This window comes from Myotis lucifugus, unplaced genomic scaffold (assembly GCF_000147115.1).
Source record: "Myotis lucifugus unplaced genomic scaffold, Myoluc2.0 scaffold_55, whole genome shotgun sequence".
Taxonomy (NCBI): Eukaryota; Metazoa; Chordata; class Mammalia; order Chiroptera; family Vespertilionidae; genus Myotis; species Myotis lucifugus.
The window spans coordinates 4,286,647-4,311,331 of NW_005871103.1; the positions used below are offsets into that span (position 1 = coordinate 4,286,647).

The 24,685-nt window shown below is 46.7% G+C and overlaps 1 protein-coding gene across 1 annotated transcript in view; it reads left to right on the forward strand.

The window, feature by feature from the left end:
- CADPS (calcium dependent secretion activator) overlaps positions 1–24,685 on the forward strand; it is a 447,690-nt gene that overhangs the window by 378,057 nt on the left and 44,948 nt on the right. The window contains exons 24-25 of the mRNA XM_023754061.1: positions 1,397–1,471; positions 2,350–2,433. Of these exons, the coding sequence (XP_023609829.1) occupies positions 1,397–1,471; positions 2,350–2,433 (159 nt within the window). The remainder of the gene's footprint in view (positions 1–1,396; positions 1,472–2,349; positions 2,434–24,685) is intronic.

The window sequence follows — 24,685 nt, forward strand, 5'->3', positions numbered from 1 at the left end:
AATAAATAGTAATAATGAAACAGACCTGCTAAATATCTTTACACAGGGTGTGCCTCATTCCCATTACAAAATCATCAATAATTTATACTGGCTTCTCCCCTGTCCCATTGATCCTAGGTAGTAGTAGTATCTCTTGTGTGTGTTTTTTTAGGTTTTTGTTGTTGTTGTTGTTTTTTACAGATGAAGAAACCGAACTATATTTTCTTAGGCAACATAACTAACCAACTTTGCACTGGGGTTTTGTCTAGGTCTCCCAGTTACAAATAAAATCCCACTATGACTTGAAATGAATTAACCTCATTCCCATCCCTTTGCTCCCTTTCAATACTGCTGATCGCCAGTTATCAGAATATCAAACCACATTAATATGGCTTATGACTTCCGCATGTTTTCATAGCTTTCTGGGTGGTTTGTTTAATTTTTCTTTTCTCATGTGCCCTATTGTCCTAATTTTCATTTGCATTGTTCCCTTTTCTTTCGATTCCTAATTCCTCCTCCCTCTGAAAGTTTGCTAACGAGTGGGTAAGTGCATTTTCTTTCCGGAGAGCCGTGCTTGGCATTGTTGTTTTCCATTGAGGAAATGTGGAATAACTCAATGGATATTGAGATGCTCTAATAAATGTCAAGGAGCTGGCATACAGCGCTTTCTGTTGAAATCGCGTTTTCTTTCCTCCTGGCATGTGCAGCAGATTTTGTTTGTGTGGGGTTTGTTTTTGCATTACTATTTAAATTTAATAACCGACAGCAGCAGTTAGAGAATTTGAAAAACTTAGTAGCAGTCTCATTAGTGCTCTAAGCCTGGGTCTGCTTGCCCATCATGGAGAAGACGAGTGGCAGCCACCAGGGTTGAGAAAGAGGCGCTGCCCGGGCGCTGAGTCAACACACTGAGGTGGAATGAGGGGCGCTGAGGCATTCACCCCAAAGAGCCAAAGGTCTTAGAACAGTTTTTGCAAAATCACGCACAGTGTGTTGGTCAAATTCCCTTCGGAAGGGTGTACTTCCTAAGCCACAGCTCCCAGCAGTTTCCCAAAGATAATTTTCGTCCCTGTATTAAATTGTTGTGGTATCGGGCTTTTTACGACCCAGATCAACACGCTGCTGGGCTGTGAAGCCGCCCATGCCAGCTTTTGTAAATGCCTGTGTGTCTCTTCACATATCGAAGCAATTGAACGCTTTGGGTGAGGAGCAATGTGCCTGGTAATTTTTTTTAAGAGCTTCGAGTCTCTCCTCATCAAAGACACAGGGTCAGAATCTGGCAGCTGCTTCCAGGACTGTGGAGAGGGACGGGGCGGGCAGGCCAGGCTTTAGGTATAAATTGCGTTTTCTAAAAATGACCGACGGATGCCATGCCATCACCTCCCAAACATGCTAATATTTGTCTTTCTGTGTTCTTCAGCATCAATACCATTCAAAAATAGACGAACTAATTGAAGAAACTGTTAAAGAAATGATAACACTCTTGGTGGCAAAGGTAATCTTCCGTTTCAGGTGAAATGTTTCGTTGTGAGCATTGCTGTGTTATGTCTGCATTCCCATTAAAATGTCACACGTCAAAAAGTTGAGCCGGGCACTTATATTTCTCAGGAAACAGGATTGCGCCTCACCCAGCCGCAGCGACGAGTGATTTTTCTGATGACTGCGAGCCGAGTGAGGATGAAGCGATGAAGTGGCATATGTTAACTTAATAAGAATTTGTCCCCCAACGCTGCACTAGGTTATGCAGGAAATGTTTGTTTTGTTTTTCAGCATTGACAAAGTTAGGTTTTTAAATACAGAAAGTTGAACGGTAATAAGGAATTCTGCCATCGTAGGAACCCCCTTCCCCCTAGTTTCACATGCAGTGAGAGTCATAATAAAGCAGAAAAGTCAGATAAAGCTATTTCAGTCACCCTCATGAATTCTAGAATTTTAACTAAGTAATGTTGAATGGGAAGACATTTATATTTGCCAGTGCTAAACTTCTGTTTCCCCCAAATTACTGATAAAATACAAATAAAAATAGATTGGATTAAATGTAGTGCTAATATGTAACATAAAGACGGCTTTGCGCAGTTTGGGATTTTGAAAAGTGCATTTAATATTATCGCATGCTATATGCAACGCAATAATATTTTGTCACTTTGCACTTCTGGAGCACTCTCTATTTGCAATCACATAATAATGAAGAGAAAGCCGGATAAGTCAAATATTTCTGTGTCGAGGCGTCTACTCCTCTCCCCGCAGGCTGCGATCACATAATAGAAGGCGAACGTGAGCAGAGGCTCCGGGCTGGTTGGAAATGTTGCTCTTTCTCGTGAGCAGTTCTACTCTGGAACACTAATTCTTTTTTCTCTTTTGCGGTTTTTCTAGTTTGTTACTATCTTGGAAGGAGTGTTGGCAAAATTATCCAGATATGACGAAGGGACCTTGTTTTCTTCTTTCTTGTCATTCACCGTAAGTAAAGAGGTTTACATCATCTTCTTAAGGAAACATGGAATGCTTCCGATGGGTAAAATGAGCTGGTGAATGTCAAGAAGCTGTCATGAGGAGGGTGCTGCTGTGGCATTTGGTTTGGATTTGTGTGTGTGTGTGTGTGTGTGTGTGTGTGTGTGTGTGTTACTGCTGATAACACCGGGAGAAGGAGCAGGGCACTTCCTAGCAGCCGCCACACCGCTTCTGTTTCATTTGTGAATATGCACTATGTGCACACTTGTATGCCTCTATATATTTGTATCCAAGGAGAGTTGGTGGACTGAGCCCTCCTTAGCTTCTTAGGTGAAAACATTTACTGTTTCTGAGCTACCATTTCCTCGTCTGTGAATTAATTTTAGGGGTTGCAAATGGAGACCTCCGGGTCGGAGAGAGCTTGGAAATACGTTTTATTTGGTCCTCGCCGTGTCGGGTACACTTTCCTTAACTGAATTAGTTTCCCGCATTTAAAAATCAGAAGAATTCACATAGAGCAGCCTGAATCCCAGGACTCTATGAAGTGACGGTCAGCAGCTTTACGAAGGCCTGTCTGTGGGCACAGCAGCCGTCTGCAGGGCTCAGTCACAGTGTCTCACAGTCCAGCCGTTTTCGCCAGTTTCCTCGAGCCCCCTCCGGGCTGTCCTGCTCATTCATAGACCTGCCGGGGCTTGGGGACACTTGAGTTTACACCCCTGGCACACATGATCGAGTCTGTACAAATCCGAGAGGCTCTAAGTCTGTGCCAGAATCGGGCATGGCCATAGAAGTTAGGTGGTGGGCAGAGGCCAGGCTAATTCTCTGGAGGTGAGTGGGGCGGGTGGCTGTAAGCGGGCTGCTCCAGGGCCTGTTCTCCTTCCCTTGCTGTGCTAGGCGGGCACTGCAGCTGCAGGCCTTTTGCCATCTCTGATGGCAGGGGTCTTGCTGGCCCTGGGACCAGCTGTTACCCTCTGACAATGCCATAGGAAAGGCCATTTAGGACCCACTATCTTTGAGTCTTTGAAAGAGACTTCATTTATGAAGAATTTCCTAAAAGGGCCTTGAATGCCAAGGCAAGGCCCAGCACGGGATAGAGGGTAGCACATCATCATCTTTGGAATCCAATAAAATCGGGTTCAAATCCCATTACCAATACCGACCAGCTGTGTGGTCTTGAGTAGGTGCCTCATCCTTCCTGAGCCTCATCCTCCTGAGGTTGGTTTTGGTTTTGGTTTTGGTTTTAGGGAGGTGTGCTGTTGTATCATTTTTCTGTGTGTGTGTGTGTGTGTGTGTGTGTGTGTGTGTTAATTGCAGTTAATATCAATATTGTGTGGAAGTAGGGAGTAAATAACGTCTTCTACAATGAGCTTCTTTGAGGATAATAATATAAGTGAAAGAGCTTAGCATAGTCCTAGCACACAGTAGGTCTCAAAAAATAGCAACTATTATTAATAAAAGATATCTAACATGTTTATTATATAACACAGACATACATACACACAAGTTCTTTCCAAACATGCCCTTCTTTGGTCTTTCCTTAACCCATACATTAGATTTCATGGGAATTAAAGGAAATGTAGACAGAAAACATCTAAAACAATTCTAGACAGCATCCACCCATCTGCATGCCCATCTTGATTTGATATGCAGCTCTGACCTTCCGAGGTGTAAGAATTGAACTCAATCCCAGAAAGCGTGATGACCCCAGTCCCAGGAATTTATTGGCAAAGGTGGGGTGGGAAGAGAGTGGTGACAAAAGGAATTGTATCTGATTTCACTCTGTAGAACTACCCATAATGTGTCACAGCTGAAAGAAAACCTACCCAACCCACTCCTTTAACAAACAAAGAAACCAAGGCCCAGAGAGGGGGAGTACTTTGTCTAAGGTCACACAGCAATGGGCAGCATGGGAACAGGAACCCAGGTTTCTGCCAGCTTCCCCCCACCACCGAACAGCTTCCTGAAGAGAGTGGGATTCAGCTGGCACTTGCCCGGCACTAGAAGGCAGATGGGCAACTGAGTGGGGAAGATGCATGAGGAAGGATTCAGGGCTCACGAGTGGGAAATAGTAGATAATCTTTCATGCCTTGGTGAAGTCATGGAAATGGTGAAAGAGGCAGAATGAAAGGCAGCACTTCTGGAAGATGTTCCCCTGACTCCCACGGAAGACATCACTTTCTCGGAGCCTTTATTTTGAGCGGTGGTTTTGACTGCACCCGCCTTGACCCTGAAAGCTCCTCTGCCGCTCCCTGGGCGGCATCCCATCCACCAGAGGCCCCTCCCGAATGACGGCCTTTGCAGGAGGACCAGTAAAAGGGGTCCCGTGGCAGCGCTGCCAAGGGCCTGGCACCAGGGAGATTCTCACGGGAGCGTCTGAAACAAAGAAGACCTCACAGAACTTGCAGGAGTGTCCCAGCCGGAATTGTCACCCTCTCCTCTCCCTTTTCTGAGACGTGTTGCAGCCACACAGCCTGCCTCCTGGAGGCCCCGCCACTGCAGGACCCTCCCTGCCTGTGCTGGCTGTACCTGCCCTTCCTCGGTGACTCTTCTCCCACACACGTGGCCACCCCCAGGCCAGAGGCACCCACTTATTGTTCGCTGCGCGTGTTCTCATCTCCTGTGGATTCCCGTGTTGGAGACCGAGCTGTGCTTAGAGGCGGCAGGAACATCTCCGCGCGTGGATTCTGAGCTCCTGCCCAAATCTGAGAGGCCCCTGGAGCCTGCCTGCAGCCCAGCCGCGCTGATTACCGGGAGGAGCGCAGGGCACAGGGAGCAGGGCAACGGGTGTCGTGGGAAGAGCCATCAAGGCCGAGAGAACCAGGAGTCCTGGGCCTTGGACAAAGGCGGAGCCAGAGGGTGCCACCCTGGCAGGACCCCCTCCCTGGCTCCCACTTCGGATCTGCTCTGCAAGTATTACTGCGCACTTACCACGTCCCCACCCAGCGGGCTGCCAAGGATGAGCCATGTGCTCTGCCCCCCAGAAAGCTGACAAGTATCGACAAATATGCCACCCTTTCCCCCTCTTTCTCCCGCCGAGCGCCTCCTTTCCTGGGCTTGGTTTCGTGGTCCAAGCCAGACATTTTGGAAACTGCAGTGGCACAGAGCAGGCAGGAATATTTATTTCTCATCTCCATCTGCATTGCTTCCTCTCTTGGAGAGGAGCTGGGGGGAGGAGGGGAGGAGATGGGGCTTCTGGTGCCAGCCCCGCGCCCAGGCGCCCGCCCCTCCTCCCTCCCGGCTCCCTCCCTCGGCAGCGGCAGCAGCCCGGCATTTAGGGAGGCAGGCGCCTTTGGAACTTGGGAAAGATCAGCCCAGTTGGAAGTCGCAATTAGCAACTATCCGCCCATTTCCCCTGCCTGCAAGATGTGCTTTTGTGTGGGCTGCCTGCCGGCAGGAGTCCTGCCTGTAGGTAGCTTCACGCTGTTCTTTTAGGAGGCCAGCAAGGAGGACAAGCAGGTGCCAGGGGCCCTCTCCCAGCGAGTTCACGTCCTTTGCAGGGTGTCTCCAGGCCTTAGCGAATATGCTGGTTCGCTCGTTCATTCGTTCATTCATTCACTTGTTCACCCACCCGGCATGTTGACTGAGCACCTCTGCGTCAGGCATCGTGCCAGGAGCCGGGGACACATGTTCTCTGTCCTTCTGGAGCTTACACTCGGGAAAGGAGACAGACACTAAGAAAGGAAAGGAAACTGTAGAATAGGGAAGTGCATACACCACATACTGGAAAGAGAGGGAGAAAGAGACGGAAGGTCGGGAATGGTGTCAATTCAGCTAGGATGGTGGTTGACGGGCACTGAGCTGAAACGTATAGGGCAGCCACGGATAGGGGCGGCCACGAGGTAGGGGCAGCCATGGGGTAGGGGCGGCCGTGGGTAAAGAAGAGGAGAATTTTCTGGGCAGAAAGCCTGTGATGGCTTCGAGGCAGGGAGGCAGGCGGGATTTTTCTAGATACTATGGCAGTAAGAGAAACAGGATTTAGGGTTGAGCAGATGGAGGTGGGCCAAGGTGGAAGGCAGGGAGCTGTGATGCCCGAGGAGCTGGCTGCACGAATGAGTCCTGAGAGTCAGTGGGCACAGTAACAAGCCCGGAGTGGGGAGGCCTGGGAACCCCAGCTCCACCCTTACCAGGGAGCTCTGTGACCTGGGCTAGGAGACCCAGGCCGGGCTTTTCATTCCCTTCCGTGTATTCTGACACCAGTGGTATGAGATGAATTCCAGAGTCTGAAATAGCTACGAGAGCTTAAGCACTTGTTAAGTGCCTGGCACAGGGCTAGATGCTTTCATAGATTTTCCTCGTGAATCCCCTGAACAATGCCATTCTGGAACAGTCTTCCACAGAGGATCAAACTGAGGCTCAGAGAGGGAAGCCCTCCAGCTTGACTGGCATCTGCCCTTCCTCCCAACATTGCAGCCTCCAAGGAGGAGTGAAGATGTGGGAGGAGCCCTCCCCCCAACAGAACAATTACATCCACTCCTCTGAAGCCCCCTAGAGTTCACCCAAGATCCCCCATCCACCAAATTCGTTTGAGGTGGTCATCCTATAACATGGAAGCCCCTTGGGACAGGACCCAGAACGTCCACTTTAGAGATGTCAGGGACCAAACCCCACTATATGTCCAATCTGCTAAGTCTCAACTTACCCTCATTCATACTTTATCCCTTTTTCAAGCATTTTTTTGCCACTTAGAAACAAAACAAAGTAGATGTGCTTCTTGCTAGAATCCACAAAGGGCTGGTGTTAGCATAGATCCACCAGCAGCCTGGACTGCTTTTGTGCAGGCGTCTCGATGTCACACCACAGAACAAGACTGCCACCTGGTCAAAGCCAGAACTGGACCAAGGAAATGCGCTTCTGTCTACAGAACATTTTGGTTGGGAAGCAGTTCAGATTTTAGTGTGGGTGAGTGTTCACAATAGTTTGTTAGTGTTGTCTTCAATGGCATCCACTTTTGCTTTGGGTTTGGGGGATTCCCTGCCTGGGAGAGATGGCTGTTTGCACTGTGGGCTGGTGATGGTGGTGCAGACAGAGAGGTCTTGGGCCACCCTCAGAGGGTACCATCATCCAGTGATCAGATGCTGAATTCCTGGAGATGCCAATCTGTTGGTCTATATTTCAGAGTGGAGATAAAGCTGTGGTCGTAATAGCTGATGTTTATTGAACACATACTCTGTGACAGGAACTGTGCTAAGTGATTTACTTTCTCATTGGATCCTCACATTCACCCGATGCAGTAGACACAACTATTATCCCCATTTTACAGATGAGGGAAGTTGAAGAAGGTATGCAAAGTCACAAAGCTACTAAGACTCCACCGTAGAGTCTCCTGTATTATCATCAGAATGTTATTCCCATAGAAACCCAGACACCCATAAATGAAGTCAGTTAGCGACTCTTCCAGGAGACAAATTGATATCATTCTTAAAAGAAAGAGTCATCATTTTTCATATCTGACCAGAAAAAAAATTATGAATAATTTAGCAACCAGCTAGTCAGTTTGCAATAACACTGAAGGAATAGACATTCAAAATTTCATACTTCCTTTGTGGCTTTCCAGATAATCTTTAGTTTCATGTTAATTATTCATTCAACACATGTTTATTGAGTGTCTATTTTGTGCTAGGCACTGGGGGCTTAGCAATGGATGAGGGACAATGCTTCTTATTGTATATTCCATGAGGGAGATCTATTCTCAACAAGTAGTTTACAAGCATGGCAATTATTCAAAGAAGGAGCCAATGCAATGGGACCATATCCAAAAGGAACCCAACCTCATGTGGGAAGCCATGAAGAAGTTGACTGACATTTGGGCTGAGATCTAATACATGAGAAAAATTCCACCTGGTAAAGAAGAGAACAAAGAGGTTTCCAAGGCACAAAGACTTAGAGAAGAAAGGACTGGAAGTTCATTGTTATTTGGGGAAAGGTCAGGTCAAAGGAAAAAATGATGGGTGGGGTTACAGAGCTAGTCAGGGGACTGATCATGAAGGAGCTTGCCCATGGTGATGGAATTTAAGGGTTTACACAGAGCCATTATCAAAATTGATTCAGGTGGAGAAGCTAAGAGAGGTCACAGAGAGACAGGCTACCTGTGTAAGTCGGTGTTGGGTCTATGGTCTTCTCTGATTTTGAAGCCTGAGCCACCATTGGAAGGCAAAGCTTATTTTGTCTAATGTATTTTGTCCACATAGACCAGTGGTCGGCAAACTGCGGCTCGCAAGCCACGTGCGGCTCTTTGGCCCCTTGAGTGTGGCCACGATGTTTCAATCGCACTGTACTTGCACACCCGCACGTGGTATTTTGTGGAAGAGCCACACTCAAGGGGCCGCAATTTGCCGACTATTGACATAGACCAAAAAAGATCTGTGCCAGACTATAGAGCACTGATCCTCCCAACTTCTTCCATCAGCCACTCCCCAACGTTTCAGGATTTGACATCGACTTTGGGGTCTATGACAGATAATTTTGTCACCTGGTGGGACTTCATCCTCATTTCCTTGTCATGCCTTGAAAACACAGTTGACAATTAACATACCTGCTGTCCAAAGTAACCCTTGGGAAGCTTTCAGAAGGAAAAAATAAGCATCCAAAGTTAACCATTTCCCTTAATATTCGTTGGTAGACAGATGTTTATCACTCAAAGTGAACATAAGACAAACACAGTATTTTCTTCAGACTAGGAGGTGCAAGCAACCAGGTCACAGAAATGTCAGCTATGGAAGAAGAACCTCATGAATACGCATGTTGCTTCAAATATGAAATAATTGTTCTGAAGTAAAAAGTTAGAGATTTTGACCTGACCTCTCAGCCAGGCAGTGAGAAGCTCATCACCAGAAAGTCAGAGGGAGCCATGTGACTGTGAAGCGCAGACTGAGAGAAATGTGGGCAAGTAATTGACCATTTGTGAGTCTCGGTTTCTTCATCTGAAGAGTGGGAATGCTGGTGCCTACTTCAGAGAGCTGATGGGACACATAGAAGTAAAGTGAGCAGTAGGCCTTGCATGGTACCTGACATGTTGTTCACATGAACCAAAAAAGCGCCGTGCCCTACAAATAGCCATTGTAACCGTACCTTCCACTTAAACCTGTGAGAAGGGTTAAATGGCCCTCGTGACTTTAACCAACAGTTTTCTCACCTGTTCAGTCCTTAGCATTGTAATCATTCCTCCTAAGCAACCCAAATTATTATCTATAACAGGACCAACCCAAACTCTTATAACTTCTATTTCAGTACATTCTGACACTCAAAACTTTGATTCATCTAAGGTATCTTCCATTACGCATAGTGTATTTTTAGCATTTAAGAACTTTTCAGTCATACATGGTCTCTAGATTACCTCTCTATTAATCCAAATATTTCCTTAACTAACCAGAATTCCATAACCCATTCTCCACGCATATTTTGGATCATATTTATCTCAATGTACTTATTTGTTCTTTTATAACATTTCCTTTTATAACCTTGAACATATTAATTAACTTCTGACCTCAGTTTACTGACCTATACAATGGGAATAATAATATGACCTATATGATATGGTCTTGTTAGAGTTATATACCTGGAATGGAATAACCATTCACTACGTGTTAGGTATGGCTTTTATTGTGGTTATTACTGTGGTTATGTCACCAAGTACTAAGTATAAGAATGTGTTACTCAATCAGCCACCATGTTTTAAATGAGTCCTGTACGTACATTATTGAGCTAGAGTTGTAGATATGGAAAGATATAAAAAAGAAAAGGCCCTGTCTTTGTTACCTGAAAGTTACTGTCTAAAGTGCATGCACAGGAGTGACTTGAGATTTTTGTGGCCCAGTGTTTCCAGTGATGCTCTGGAGGGCTGTGCGCTCACTTCCGACTGCTGTGGAGAGTCAGTTCTCCACACCTCCCCGTCTCCCCAGTTAGTGATGTCACGCTGGTAGCTTGAAACACACCATTTGCACCAGTGAATAGGCAAACACTACCAGCCAGGGAGGATGTCTCTTCCCCTCTTCTTCTCCTTTCCTTTCTTTCTGCAGAACCTTTTTATTAGTACGTCACTGAGTGTTTTCCAAGCATAAGGTAGGTACCACCTGGCACCTGGGAAGATATCAGATGCCACAAAAACTCAGCATTAAATAACTCCAATCACACTGTGAGAGGGTTATTCCCTTTATAACTTTATTTTTATTCTTATCCTTACATTAAAAAGAAAGTTTCCATTGGGTGCTTATTTGTCTCTTTCATTTTTCTAATATATCAAATCTTCATGTGTAAGAGAGAGAGAGAGAGAGAGAGAGAGCGAGCATAGGTCTTGGGCTCCACACCCTTAGCAGGCAACCTTGTCTACCTTGAATGTAATAACTTTATTTTACTTATATTGTGTTTATTTTACTTTCTTTTATTGAAAGTGATAGTGATTTTCATGTGTGGCAGTGATATAACATTTCCTTTTATAATTAAGTATTTTTAAATTGAACCAATTTAAAGAAGAATATTAAGAAAATGAGTAAATATAGTATAGATGGCATACAGGCAACAGCGAAAATCAGAAAGGTGGGGTGGATGCCAGAGACTTGGGAAGCTGTGATACATTCTAACCACCCCATTTTCCAGTTGTGTAAACAGACCAGAGCAGGACAATGGCTTGAACATCTAGCTCAGGCGCAGAACCCAGGCCTGCTATCTCTTCCGTGTGTTTGTTTTCCCCACTCGATCTGAGCTGAGAGGGGGAAAGAAGTAAAAACACTCCACTGTGTAGATTACCTAGGCCAGTGGTCGGCAAACCGCGGCTCTCGAGCCACATGCGGCTCTTTGGCCCCTTGAGTGTGGCTCTTCCACAAAAATACCAACTTCTGCACATGGGCCACGAAGTTTCAATCGCACTGTACGTGCACGCCCACACGTGGTATTTTGTGGAAGAGCCACACTCAAGGGGCCAAAGAGCCGCATGTGGCTCGTGAGCCGCAGTTTGCCAACCACGGACCTAGGCTGACAATAAAGGACAAGAAGTTGCTGGCAGCAGGGATTAAACTAGTTATACCCTCAAGTTCACACTGAGGCAGCCAAGCGGGGAAGGGCAGGTCATCACGGTGACAGGTGATCCCTGTGCAGAGACATCACTGTTCAGTAATGACGACACAGCCCTCACTTGCCCGGCACCACGGCCATGCGGAGCCAGGCACACAAGTGACATCTGGCCCTTACGCTCTGGAGCTTGCGTTCTATGGGCTCCTTCGTGTTGAGAGATGTTCAAAAGGCAAAGCAAAACCTGAAAGTGCCGGAGTGGGCAGAGGCCCTCACTTATAATCAAATAAGAACAAGCCTTCCCGCCTGCTTAGAGATTTTACAAAATTAAAACTCCCCATCTGTACATTGAGTTTCTTCTAAAAGGAGTGTTGGCCACGTAGGCGAGTAAAAAGGCAGGACAGTTCCATTAAGAGGGCAAACCTGAAGCCCACAGACCGGTGTTTCCAGGCAGCTCCGGGATGCACCAGCTGTGGGTCTTTTAGGAAGGCGCTGCGCCTCGCTGAGCCTCAGTTTCCTCATCTGTAATGATCATCTTCATGTCCACTGTAGTGAGGGCGAATTACTTACCAATGGCTTAGCCTTGTGCCAAGCAAGTGGTAAGCATGCAGCCATTGTTAAGTCTTAGCGGCATCCACAGGGTGGGTTTGAAGGAGCCGCGAGCCTTGCAGAAATCCTTTCTGGGAAGGGAGGGTTGGGACAGAGGCGAGGGAAACTGGAAGGAAAACGGTCTACTTCAATCGGGCATCTGTTCGGAAGCCCCGGGGGGGAAGAGAGATGAGAACATACACTTCCTGGACCCAGTCTCGGAACACAGTACCCTGAGCAACAGGAGACGCGAACAATTCTCCTGGTTAATGAGGCTGCGGCTCCTACTCGGTGCGTGGAACAGAATGCCTTTGTTTAATAGAGATCATTTCCCTGCCTCTGGCCCCGCGCCCCAGCAGTGCCAGCAGCTCTTTGTTTAAAGGAAGGTGGGGACTTTGAGTGGAGTGGTGGGAAGGGCTGTAGGAGGCATCATTACCCTCATTACTATGATAATAGTTTAATCACGATCAATATTTATGAACATGCACAGAAGCCTCGCAATCAGCCCAGCAGCCCTGCAACTCAGGGTTTCCGTGTTCTCGCCTAAGGACGCTTTCCAGGAAAGCTGGGCCCTCTCCCCGCTCCCACTGGCCCCTCGGAGCTCTCAGGGGTCGCAGGGGCCACTGCAGAATATCCATGGTGGTTGCATCAATAGTTATCAATGAGGTCTTACTTGTGATCATAAGTGTGTATCCTCATCGCTATAACACTTTTTGGTTTTCAAAGTACTTCCAAAGTCATCTTCAGACTTTGGTGAACTCTCTTGTGAAAAGGGTAGGACAGTAGAGGGGGCAGCATAATACAGTAGCAGGTCCTTTAAGGTCAGACCCACTTGGGTTCAAGTTCCAGCTCTACCACCTTGTAGCTGTGTTCCCTGGGGAAAACTCCGTAAGCTCTCTGAGCCACAGTTCCTTCATTTGCAAAATGAGATGGCAAGTTCTTAGAAGAATTGAGTAAGATGGTGTAAATCAGGCATTCAATCACTGGTAAATACATCTGTAGTTTTGTATGTGACTATGTATCACTATTAAGTATTTCTATGTTGTCTATGAGAAAGCCAAACAATTGCTTTCCTCAGAGTCACATAGACAACAGTTGAAAGTCCAGACTTGGCATCCAATACTCCCTAGTACCTGAAAAAAAAAATTTTAACACTCATCCATTTAACACTGACAACTCAGGGAAACCTTATTTTAAAACATCCCAATGCTTAACTCTTATCTTTCAAATACAAATCTGAGTTTGAAAGCCAGTGATCATGTTTCTCAGCAATGGCCATCTGACGGTTCCCACATCTGTGGAAACAGGGTTTCTAAGCCCTGGCCCTTCTGAAAAAGGAAAACCCCAGGAGCTGTGTGTCCACGTAGCACATCCAGGTGCGTCGTGGGCACAGGCTTCCCAGGTGGCGGAAATGCCGTTGGTCTTCTGCCAGCTCTGAGGACGGGTCCGCCCCTCCAGTGACAGAGCTCGGAGAATTCATCCCACCGCCTGGGACTCCAGATATGCTTCCGGGGCTGTGTTTTCTGCAGTCTCAGTGTGGGACAGGGCTCCCACTGTCACTGTCACTTGGCCCCAAGCAGGAGCCCCTGAGGTTTGCTCAACTGCTCACCCGCACGCACAGTCCCAGTACATCCACCCACTGGCACATTCTGTCTTCCCCAAGCAGTCGGTCCCTCGGTTGGCACTCACAATGCATTCTTCCTCCCGAGATGCACTTGAGCATCCAGATTATGTACCGAGGGAGGTGTCTGCTGGGCTTCGCTTGTGCCTTGGCAGAAGACACATCTCAGAATCATGACTTCAGCCCAGCAGACAGCCTGGAGGCCTTCCTGCAGGACGCCCTTCCCTGAGTGTTAAACATTCTATCACTTGTTTTGTTCTTTTCTCAATAAACTTTTATGAAAGAAATATAGAGTCCGACATGGCTAAAAAAATGAAATAGGACAGAGGCACTTGTGATAACAGTTTTTTTAAAGACGACATCCCTCTGTCCTACCACTCTCCACCCTTCATCCCTTACCCCAGGAGGGACCTGTGAAACTTTTGTGTTTATCTTCGTTGCTCTAGGTACTGTCCTTATGTTGATGGATCTACAGGCTGACCCTCAATGTCATAGAGTTTTAGCCCACTTCGCCATCTTCCCCTTCTCCTCCTCCTGTTACATGGGGTAGCATTGTTCTTCTCTTTACAACGTTAAATAATTCCCTCCACCTTTAGTCCTCATTTCACCCACAAGATGAAACTGCAGACACCCACGCCCTTTCCTTCCCCTGCTTTCTCCTCCAGTTGCTCTCTGGGTCTAAAATGGGAACTGAATGACCATCTCTTCATTCTGTCACTAAAAATGGATTAGTGTGTATTGATGAACATCTCTTGCGTCTAGACCAGCACAGTTCAATAGGGCTTTCTGCAATGATGGAGATATTCTATAGCTGAACTCTTCAGTGCAATAGCCACCGCCACATGTGGCTCATGAGTACCTGAAATGTGGCCAGTACCACCACAGAGTTGAATTTTTCACTGTATTTTGTTTAAATTCATAAATTCACATAGCCCCCTGTAGCTCTTGGATCGTGCAGGACCAGACCAAGTTTACTACGGAAACCTGATTACCTGGAACAGCCTGAATTTCCAGCAGAAATGATAGTCATCACTGACACCTGGAAAGTCCTTACCGTGCCCTGAAACCTGTTCTAGGAACTCAGTTAACAACTGCACAACTTCATGGGGAGTCCTAGTCCTCCCATTTTGCAGATGAGGAAAGTGAGGCGCGGAGAAGTTAAGTAACGTGCCTGGTAAGTGGTAGAGCTAGAATCTGGTGCCAGGTGATCCAATGCCAGAGTCTGTGCTCTAAACCGCTTCCCTCTACTGCCTCCAATCCCCACCGGAAACTCCCTGTTTTAGGAACATCCATTTCCAATGGTGTCACGGCTTCTTCCATGTTATTGGCCCACACGATGCTTACCGTGCATTTAGATGTAAACCCTGCCCACCCCATTTCTGCCACAAAAGGAGAACATAAACTGGAGGCTGAGGGGGAGATGGGCAAGCAGCAGAGGGGCAGGAGCCCAGCCACAGGAAGCTGTTCTTTGGCCTGGTGATGCCAACAAGAGTCATCTAGTGGCTCGCACGCACCAAGGGTTTGCCATGTCCCTTTATTATGCCCCTGTGCGTGTATCCTCCTCGTTAATTTTTACAACAGCTCAAGGAGGTACAGATGAGGAGGCAGCAACCAAGGGGAGCTGGAATATGAAATGAGGTGGCTCGTGAGAAACACCGAAAACAGCGCTGGCACCGAGTAACCATCAGCGCATGCTGCCTATTGTAGTCCTTTCATGTCTTTGCCAAGTCTACCCACTGGCCACGCTACACTGCCTGTACCTGTGTGAATGGTCTTTATTTATCTCGAATGTTTTTTCCCTTTTCCCTGTTACTATAGTTTTTCCCAAAGCCCCCTTTCCAGAGCTCTTATTCATGCTAAAATAGTAGCAGCCTTTGCTTTCCTGCTAGAGTATGGATAACCCTGCCAAGGTGGGAAGCGCTTCCTATTCCACATTCTAACCAGAACCTACCTCGCACACCAGCCAACAGTCACAGGCATTTTTTCGTTTTAGTTCCAGAAGGAATTCAGGAAAACCATCAGCCCAGCACCCTATTACACCAGATAAAGACATGAGGCCAACGGGTTGGGCAAGTAGCAGAGGTCAGTCAACTAGTGTATTAGGATCAGAAATGTATATTTTGTGATTCTTCCCCTACCTCACGTCTCCCACTTGAATCATGTTCTATCCAGAAGTCAGAAAGGTTCTACTGGGAAGGACCAGACAAGAAATATTCTGGCTTTAGAAGCTCCAAGGTCTCTGCCCCAGACACTCAACCTCTGCCCTGGTAGCATGAAAGCAACTACACACAAGATGTAGGTGAACGGGCATGGCTGTGTCACTGAAATGTCAATATCCTGTAATTTTCACATGTAGTGTTCTTCTGTGGATTTTCTTTCAACCATTTGAAAAATGTAGAGACCATTTGTAGCTTGTGGGCCATACGATAACAGGCAGCAGGCTGGCTTTGGCCCATGGGCCATCGTTGGCTGACCCTTGTTCAGTTAAGGATAGAGGGGAGCACACTTGGCAGTCAACGCCCAGTGAACCACAAGTGAGTTCAACACTAGTAATACTATCAGCCGATGCTTCTTGAGCTCTTACTGTGTACCAGGCATTGTGTTGAGCACTTTACATGATGTCAATCCGTTTGGCCTCACAAGAAACCTCTGAAGAAGATACTATCATACTATCTCAGTTTGAAGATGAGATTATAGAAGCCGTGGGAAATTAAATAATGCTTCCCAAGCTCGTTCAACTAGTAAGTGATGGCCCGTAATGAAAACCAAGTACTGGCTGATCCAAAGCCCCCTGTATGTCCCACAAAGCAGGCCCCTTCTCCCCGATCCCAGGTGCCTGGTAGGTAAGAAATAGATTTAGAATTTCATTTTCAGAACATCAACAACTTGAGGTAGTGAAAAGACCTGCACATTATAACCAGACCTGGGCGTGTATTCCACTTCACCACTTACTGGTTCACCACTTACTGGTTAACCTCTCTGAGCCTCAACATCCTCATCTGTGGGGCAGGGATGGTGAATTGAGTCTTCTAATGCTCAGTGCTGGTTGAGTTAATTATACAGAAGGTGCCTCACACAGTACCCCATATGCATATGTTCAGTAAAATCATTAAAGATCAGGTGAAAATCAGGTTGCTCATTAATGGTGTGTTTTTTTTAATTTATTTCTTGTTGACAGTATTACATATGTCTCCCATTTCCTCCACCTTTACCCTCCTCCATCCAGCCCCAACCCCACCCCAGGCCTTCCCCACACTATTACTGTGTCCATGGGTTATGCATATATGCATATATGTTTTATAGTTAATCTCTTCCCATCTCCTCTACCTCCCTCCCCACTGAGATTTGTCATTTTGTTCCATGCATCCAAGCCTCTGGAACTATTTTGTTCATTAGATTCCACATATAAGTGAGATCATGTGATATTTGTCTTTCTCTGACTGGCTTATTTCGCTTAGCATAATGCTCTCCAGGTCCACTCATGCTGTCGCAAAGGGACCTCCTTCTTTTTTACAGCCACAAAGTGTTCCATTGAGTAAATATACCACAGCTTTTTTATCCATTCATCTACCGATGGGCACTTAGTCTGTTTCCAAATCTTAGTTATTGTAAATTGTGCTGCTATGAACATAGGGGTACATATATCCTTTCTGATTGGTGTTTCAGGTTTCTTAGGATATATTCCTAGAAGTGGGATCACTGGGTCAAATGGCAGTTCTAAGTTTAATTTTTTGAGGAAACTCCATACTTTTTTCCACAGTGGCTACACCAGTCTTCATTCCCACCAGCAGTGCACGAGGGTTCCCTTTTCTCCACATCCTCACCAGCACTTGTCGTTTGTTGACTTGTTGATGATAGCCATTCTGACAGGTGTGAGATAGTACCTCATTGTCATTTTGATTTGCATCTTTCAGATGATTAGTGACTTTGAGCATGTTTTCATATGTCTCTTGGCCTTCTGTATGTCCACTTTCGAAAGTGTCTTTTGCCTATTTTTTGATTGGATTGTTTATCTTTTTTTTTTGTTAAGTTGTATGAGTTCCCTGTAAATGTTGGAGATTAAACTCTTATAGGAGATATTGTTGGCAAATGTGTTCTCCCATCAGTGGGCTTTCTTGTTGTTTTGTTGATGGTTTCTTTTGCTGTGCAGAAGCTTTTTATTTTGATGTAGTCCCATTTGTTTATTTTCTCCTTAGTTTCCATTGTAATAGGATCCGTATTGATAAAGATATTGCTATGACATATGTTTGATATTTTGCTGCCTGTGGATTCTTCTTAGATTTTTATGGTTTCCCATCTTACGTTTAAGTCCTTTATGAGTTTATGGCGTAAGTTGGTGGTCTAGTTTCTTTCTTTCTTTCTTTCTTTTTTTGCATGTATCTGTCCAATGTTTCCAACACTGTTTATTGAAAAGACTGTCTTGACTCCACTGTATGCTATTGTCTCCTTTGTCAAATATTAATTGAGCATAATGGCTTCGGTTGATTTCTGGGCTGGCTGCAGAAATTTTTAAAGCCAAAGGTCATAGCCAATTTTGACAGTCTCTTGAGATGGTGGTGTGGTCAGCGTTTCCAGGCAAAAGCGGAGAAATCAGCTCAGAGCCCTTGTGAAGTCAGACAGGCAGAGGTGGAGCATAAATTGTTTCCTTGGCCGATTTTTTCCCCAAGAGACCGTGGGGAGAAAGGAGAGCTCGGGCAGTCGCTAATGCAGTGGTATCTGTTCAGACTTTTTCCCTCCCATCTTTGAGTCTGACCCACCAGATTTCTGTTTGCAAAAAGGGCCTAATCCACTTTTTTTTTGTCTGTGCATTGATTTAATAGTATCAAACCCTGAGGCCCGCGTGGTCTGCACCTGGGTTGCTTTTTCCCCTAATGAAGCCAGGGAAGTGGCTTAAGCCCCCGCCGCGCTTCCTATCAAAGCTTCACAATGATTAACGCAGGTCCCCTTGTTAGGAGCGGGCAGAAGAAAATCCCTTAGTCATCGGCATTGTGCAAAGCCCGGAATGGTGAGTGCTCCATGAAAAGATTACCTTGGGCACCTGAGAAATAATGGAAGAGCTCCACGGAGAACCCATTAAGCCTGCCTACACACGCTAAGTCAGGTGGAGGGTCGGGTAATTAACTGGGACATTCGGGCCAGAGAAACCGTGTTGGACCTTCTGCCCTGACTGAGTCAGCACAGATAATTATTCAAATCCCTCAGACATGTTCCTGGAGAGGCCATTTTAGGTGGCATCTGCACACACACACACACACACACACACCCCAAGACTGGTCAATAGAAGTGGTTTGATGGTGTGTGTTTTTAACTGAATAATAGGCATCCTAGGGATGGGAGGTCCAAAGCTGTAACTTATTTGCTGTGTGACTTCAAGTCACTTCCTCGCTCTTTACCTTACCTCAGTTTCTTCAACTGTAAAAAGGGAATGTTACTAAGACATCCCCGTCCTCAAAAGGTTGTTGTGAGGATGAAATACAACAAATGCAATATTCCTGGCTCCTCACCCAGCAAGTCCTCAGCACTCAAGAAGGGTTACTTCCAGATCGTAATTGTTGGGTGGAAACGACTCCTGTGAGTGTTGGAGCGATCGTGCCTTCAGACAGCGTCTAAGGACGGGGCCCTGGACCGCGGAGCACAGCCTTCACCTGCAGCCACACGAGCAGGCTGCTCACTGTCGGCTTATCCCCGACCCTCACCTTCTGCCCGTATAGCTGCCCCTGAGCTGTGTCTCCTTTTCGAATCCCTTTCCCAGCACTGGCCGTCTCCAGCGGTCAGGTGGGAGGGGGCCCACGGATACTACTAGAGAAAGGGTAGTCCTCGTCCCGCCAGAGGGGGATGGTGAGAAAGCAGGGAGTCTCAGGAAATGAAGTCACACTTCTTGCCTCTCCTTCGAGGGTACTTGGGTCCCTGCTTAGATAGGGTGCCAGACTGGGTGTCGGGGCAAACCCCCCTCTTCCCCCCAATGCCCCCATGCCCAGGGCACATAGCTGGGTCCCAGAGAGTGGTAAGTAGGCGTCATTGAATCACAGAGTACACTGGTCTGGGGCCACTGGGCTCAGCCTCAGCTCAGCCATCCTGAGGGAGGGACAGAGGGCTTTGCTGTCTGCCCCAGGGCGTCAAGGGCAAGTTCTCCGAGGCATTGGGGTGTTCACAGAATTGGCAGAGTGTGTGCCAGACCAGGAATCCACTCAGACACCTGCTGGTAAGCTGGGGAGTTCCCAGCGTCCTTTGTTTATGGTAGGAAATTGCCTGTGGTCTAGTATGTGTGAGCCAGTATGTCCCCTAATCAGGACAGGAACAGGTACATTTTACCGCGCGCCCAGCACTGTTCTGCATGCTTATCTGATTGCCTCATTCAGCCTCTCAGTGTCCCTTTGAGTCACATTACGATGGCCCCATTTGCAAAGGAGGCTCAAAGAAATGAAGCAACTTGCGCAAAGTCACAAGCTAGGAAATGGCAAAGCCCGAGTTCTGACCAGCAATCCTGCCTCATCCTCTTAGTCATGTCACTAGCAGGATTTCTTTTAAAGTTTTTTAAAAAGAGAGAGAAAATTACACACTTTTGAGAATCATGGATGGAGAAAAATACATGGTGACAAAATTCTATAAGTAGGTAGTACTTTTAAGACATTTATATTTTATTCATCAAAGCATCGACATGTGATGGAAGAGAGTTTTGTGGCGATTGTAAGGCCTGCTGTGGATCTGATCCGTGCTCGTGGGTTTCTAACCTTGGCGATAACTGCAAAGGCTCAGGGTGGGCTGGGCGGAGCTGGCTCTTCCTCTCTGTGTAGAGCGCAGCTGGTAAATACGTAGTCCTAGGGCTGCTTAAAAGAAATAGTGCGTAAAGGTAGCACTGTGGACATTGGGCAGGAGGGGCTCCAGGGACCAGAGCTCTGACCCTGCTTCTGCCGGTGCCCGCTCTGCTGTGTCTCACCACGTCTGCTGTGAAAACGAGCTGGTGGCAGCTGCCTGCCGCTCAAGGAGATGAGCATGAGAGAACAGGACGCAGCCATGGAGGGAGCCTCGCACGGAGGTCTGGGCTCGCACCCAGAGCATCCCATGGCCTCGGCCGGAGCTACCCACAGAGCAGATTTCTGACCTGCACTCGGCTGGACTGAGATAGGTGTCCGCACCTTCTTCGGGGCCCTGTCATTTCACTCATCATCTGGATGCTATGCGCTAGAAGGACCGTGGACAACACTCCACCTGCATTGCAGCTCTTGCGTCACTACAAGAAGACTATGGTTTTCTTTGCCTTTACCCTTTTGCTGCAAGATGCCTCTGCTTGCACTCCCTTACACAGACCCTTCCAGACTCCCCTGTACCCTTATCAACATCCTTCTTCAAGCTCAATGCCCAGAACTAAAAATGGCCCACCACATGTTTCTAACAATAATAGGACCACAATTTACTCTGAGCCAGTTTTTCCTGTTGTTATGGGACTGGAGGAAGATCGATAAGACCCCATGCAAGTCAGCGGTTATCAGAGAGAAAAACAAGCCTCGGGAACTGAAGGCGGTGCCCGTAGCTGAGCGGACAGCTTTAGTTAGTTGCACAGAGCTTGCTCCGTCTTCCCGAACTGCCTGGGAAGAAGCAGGATCTGACTGGTGTCATTCTCCGGATTGGAACGGCATGTTAGTGGTAAATGGAGAGTAGGCGTGTTTAAAGGTTGATTATTTCAGCTGCAGCAAAACTCCTACCAACTGCCAAGCACCAACTCTATGGAGCAAAGGAGGCCATTTCCCACTGAGCCATTATTTTGCCAGCACCTGCTCTGACCACTGATGCTTGAATTCCCTGCCCGATTCTGTCATTGGTGAGGAGATCAGGAGTTCCAAAGGGAAAATTGGGGCTCAGGGCTCCTGGCTTCTCCACCTCCTGGCTGAGGTCATTAGCAAATAAATTCTTAAGTTCTATGGGTTTTTTGTGTTCTCAGTCATAAATAGATATGATTCACAGCCCCCACTTTACAGGGTGGCTTAAAGAAGAAACTGTACAGCCCTAGCCAGTTTGCTCAGTGGTTACAGTGTCAGCCTGCAGACTGAAGGGTCTCGGGTTTGATTCCTGTCAAGAGCGTGTACCTTGGTTGCAGGCTCAATCTCTGGCCCAGGTCAGGGCATGTGCAGGAGGCAACCAATCAATGTGTCTCTCTCACAGATATTTCTCTCTCTCTAATCCCCTTCACTCCCTTCCACTCTCTTTAAAAATCAATGGAAAAAGTATCCTTGGGTGAGGATTAACAACAAAATAATATTTTTAAAAGTATCTGCATATAAAAGCTCTTTGCAAAGTGAAAAACATCCTAAAAGTGTTAGATGTTATTTTAAATGGGGAGGACTTGGAAGAAAGGAAAGCTACCTTTTTGCCCAAACTAAAATCTGGAACAGGAATGGAGAGGAATGATTTGGGGTTTGAATAATTTAATATAAGTATTATTTGTGCAAAATTGGGAACACTTTCCTCAAAGCTTTTAATGGTCCAGAGCAGTTTGCTTCTCCCACCAGCTTTGCAGGTGGCCAGCTTTATATAGAAACACTAGTGTCCCGGTGCACAAATTCGTGCACATTGAAAGAAAATTAGAAGAAATATTTTAATATCTCTATTTGCCCTTTCTCTATAATAGAAGTGTCAACCAAATTCATGATCGACATGACAGATCAAAACACACACATGTGATTGGCACCAGTAAGAGTTTTATATGTTTTGTGCATGTGTGAGTCAACTTAACCTTTTATAGATATAGAATAAACTTGCTTAATTAGACCTGCTTTCTCATGTAGATAAACTTTTTCCAGCCCAGTGAAACACCCCAACTTCTCTTTCAGGTAATTGTCAGTAACACAGCAGTAAATATCAACACGAAGCAGATTCTTATTGTAGGTCACACAGGGAGAACAAAGGGTAAAATATTTAACTGCAGTAGTGTTTGACTATATTCTGCTCAGTGAGAAAACCTGAAGTCATTTTTAAGTTCGACCATTTCTTACTTCTCTTCAGTCAGGTCAAGTTTCTAAGCTTTCTAAATCTCTGTTGTCTTGCTAATGAAAAGAAAATAGGATTCCACCGAGTCTCCTATCTACCTACTCCAGGACTTCTGTGAGGATCAAATGAGATGAGGCATGTGAAAACGCTTCACAGACATTTGGTTAAAGTGTAAAATTTTTCCACCTGGCTATAAAGCAAGTCCTGTTCCTAGGCTGAAGAAACTCCAAGTAGGCTAGTTGCTAGGGAGAGCAAGCCAGGCGTTGCTACGTGATGTCATTACCCGGCACCCACAGCCACCGTTTCCAGGCTGGGCTGGGCTGTGGTCAGCATTTTATGCCATGGGGTCTCAGCTGCGATTCGGTGGGGTGTTGTTCCTGGGTGGTGGTGGGGCCTGTACCCCACTTGGGGTAAGCCAAGTGTTGCTTTGTCAGCACCAGGTCCGCAGTGCCATTTCTCTGTAAATGGCCAGTGCATGTCACGGCAGCTCCTGAGTTGAGTGTCTGTCCCCTGATGGTCAGTGCATGTCATAGCAACCGGTCAAACAGACACTTAGCATATATATATATATGTCGGCTTTCAGTGGCTTCTTGATCTGGTCATTCCTCTGCTGTTCCTCAACCACCCTGAAGCCAGAACTGCTCGCTAGCCTTCTCTCCTTCCTTCCTGCTACAAATTTTCCCCAAGTGCCTTTTCTAAGACAGGTTCCAAGTGAGTCGCTGGGAAGATAGGCATGAGTGAGACATGCCAATCTATGAGAGACAGACATGGCACAAAAGTGCCTGGCCTGCGTGGCCATCAGGGCGGCAAAGGAAAAGTGTGGGGTGCGGGAGAATTGGTTAGACGGGGGCCTGCGGATCGTCTTGGGTGCTGGCGTGGCTCTGGAAGATGGGTGCTTCGCTCTCTCAATGATGAACCGATGTGTGCTCAGCCCTTTAATGTTTACGAAGCACTTCCTAATATTTTTTTCACCTGATCAGGCTCTCAACCCTACAAAGTGCACAGTATTAGCATCCTGTTGTAGAAATCTAGGAACCAAGACTAAGACATAGAAGTGATTATCCCAGGGCCAGCTGGTCCTGTCACTTATGGAACTTCTGACTCTAAACCCTAGGCTCCTTCCACCACACACGTTGGTTCATTGGCTTCTCGCCCCTGGGAGGTGACATTTTGTGAAGTATCTCTGGGAAAAAGGCAGGTATCCTCCCCCGGGTACTTTGATGTGGGTGGAGGTTGTGATTTCCGATATGGATCACAGCCCAATGTCAAGGGGAAGCCTACCTGAGAGGGGAAAAGACACCCTAACTGCTGTGTGTGCATCGCAGCCTTTGTGGTCGCCCATAACACTGTAAACCCTCGCTGACCCCAAATACAGCCCCTTAGTCTTACCTGAGCCTAGAGGAGCATGTGTGACCAAATGCAAGTCAGAATGAGGCACATAGAATAGCAACTGGACTCCCATAGATGTTATTCCTCAAACCCCACTGTTGATTGACCCAGGTTTGCTTAGAAATTTCACATCTTAGCTACTATTTGTTGCATGCTTACTATGTCCCAGGACTCTGTGTGTATTCACACTTATGGAGACAGCTGAAGCAGGCTCTAGTAGGATCTCCATTTCGCAATGATGCGACTAAGCCTCAGAGAGATGAAGTAACTTGCCCAAGGTCACACAGCTAGTAAGTTGAAAAGGTAGAATTTGAACCTGCTCTGACTCTGAACACCATGCTCTCAAACACTCTACTCTGCCAGACTACCTCTCCAAAAACTGAAAATAAATTTCATAGCCACTTCCTGCACGTCCTTCTGGGTTTTCTAGTATTTAAATCCAAGAGACACAACAGCACCCTTGGGACAGGTTTGGAAGGCTCTGGTACCCCTTCTAACACCCACCCGCAGACACCCACTTCCCTCTGGGCGAAGGACGCCCACCCACCACATCCCTCTTCTTGAGGAGAGTTCATTGAAGCTGAGAACGGAAGGGTTCAATTCAGACAAACCTGCAGCCAAATTACACAAAGCCAAAGACTGACACCGGCCTTAGGTGCTTTTCTAGACTGGGGA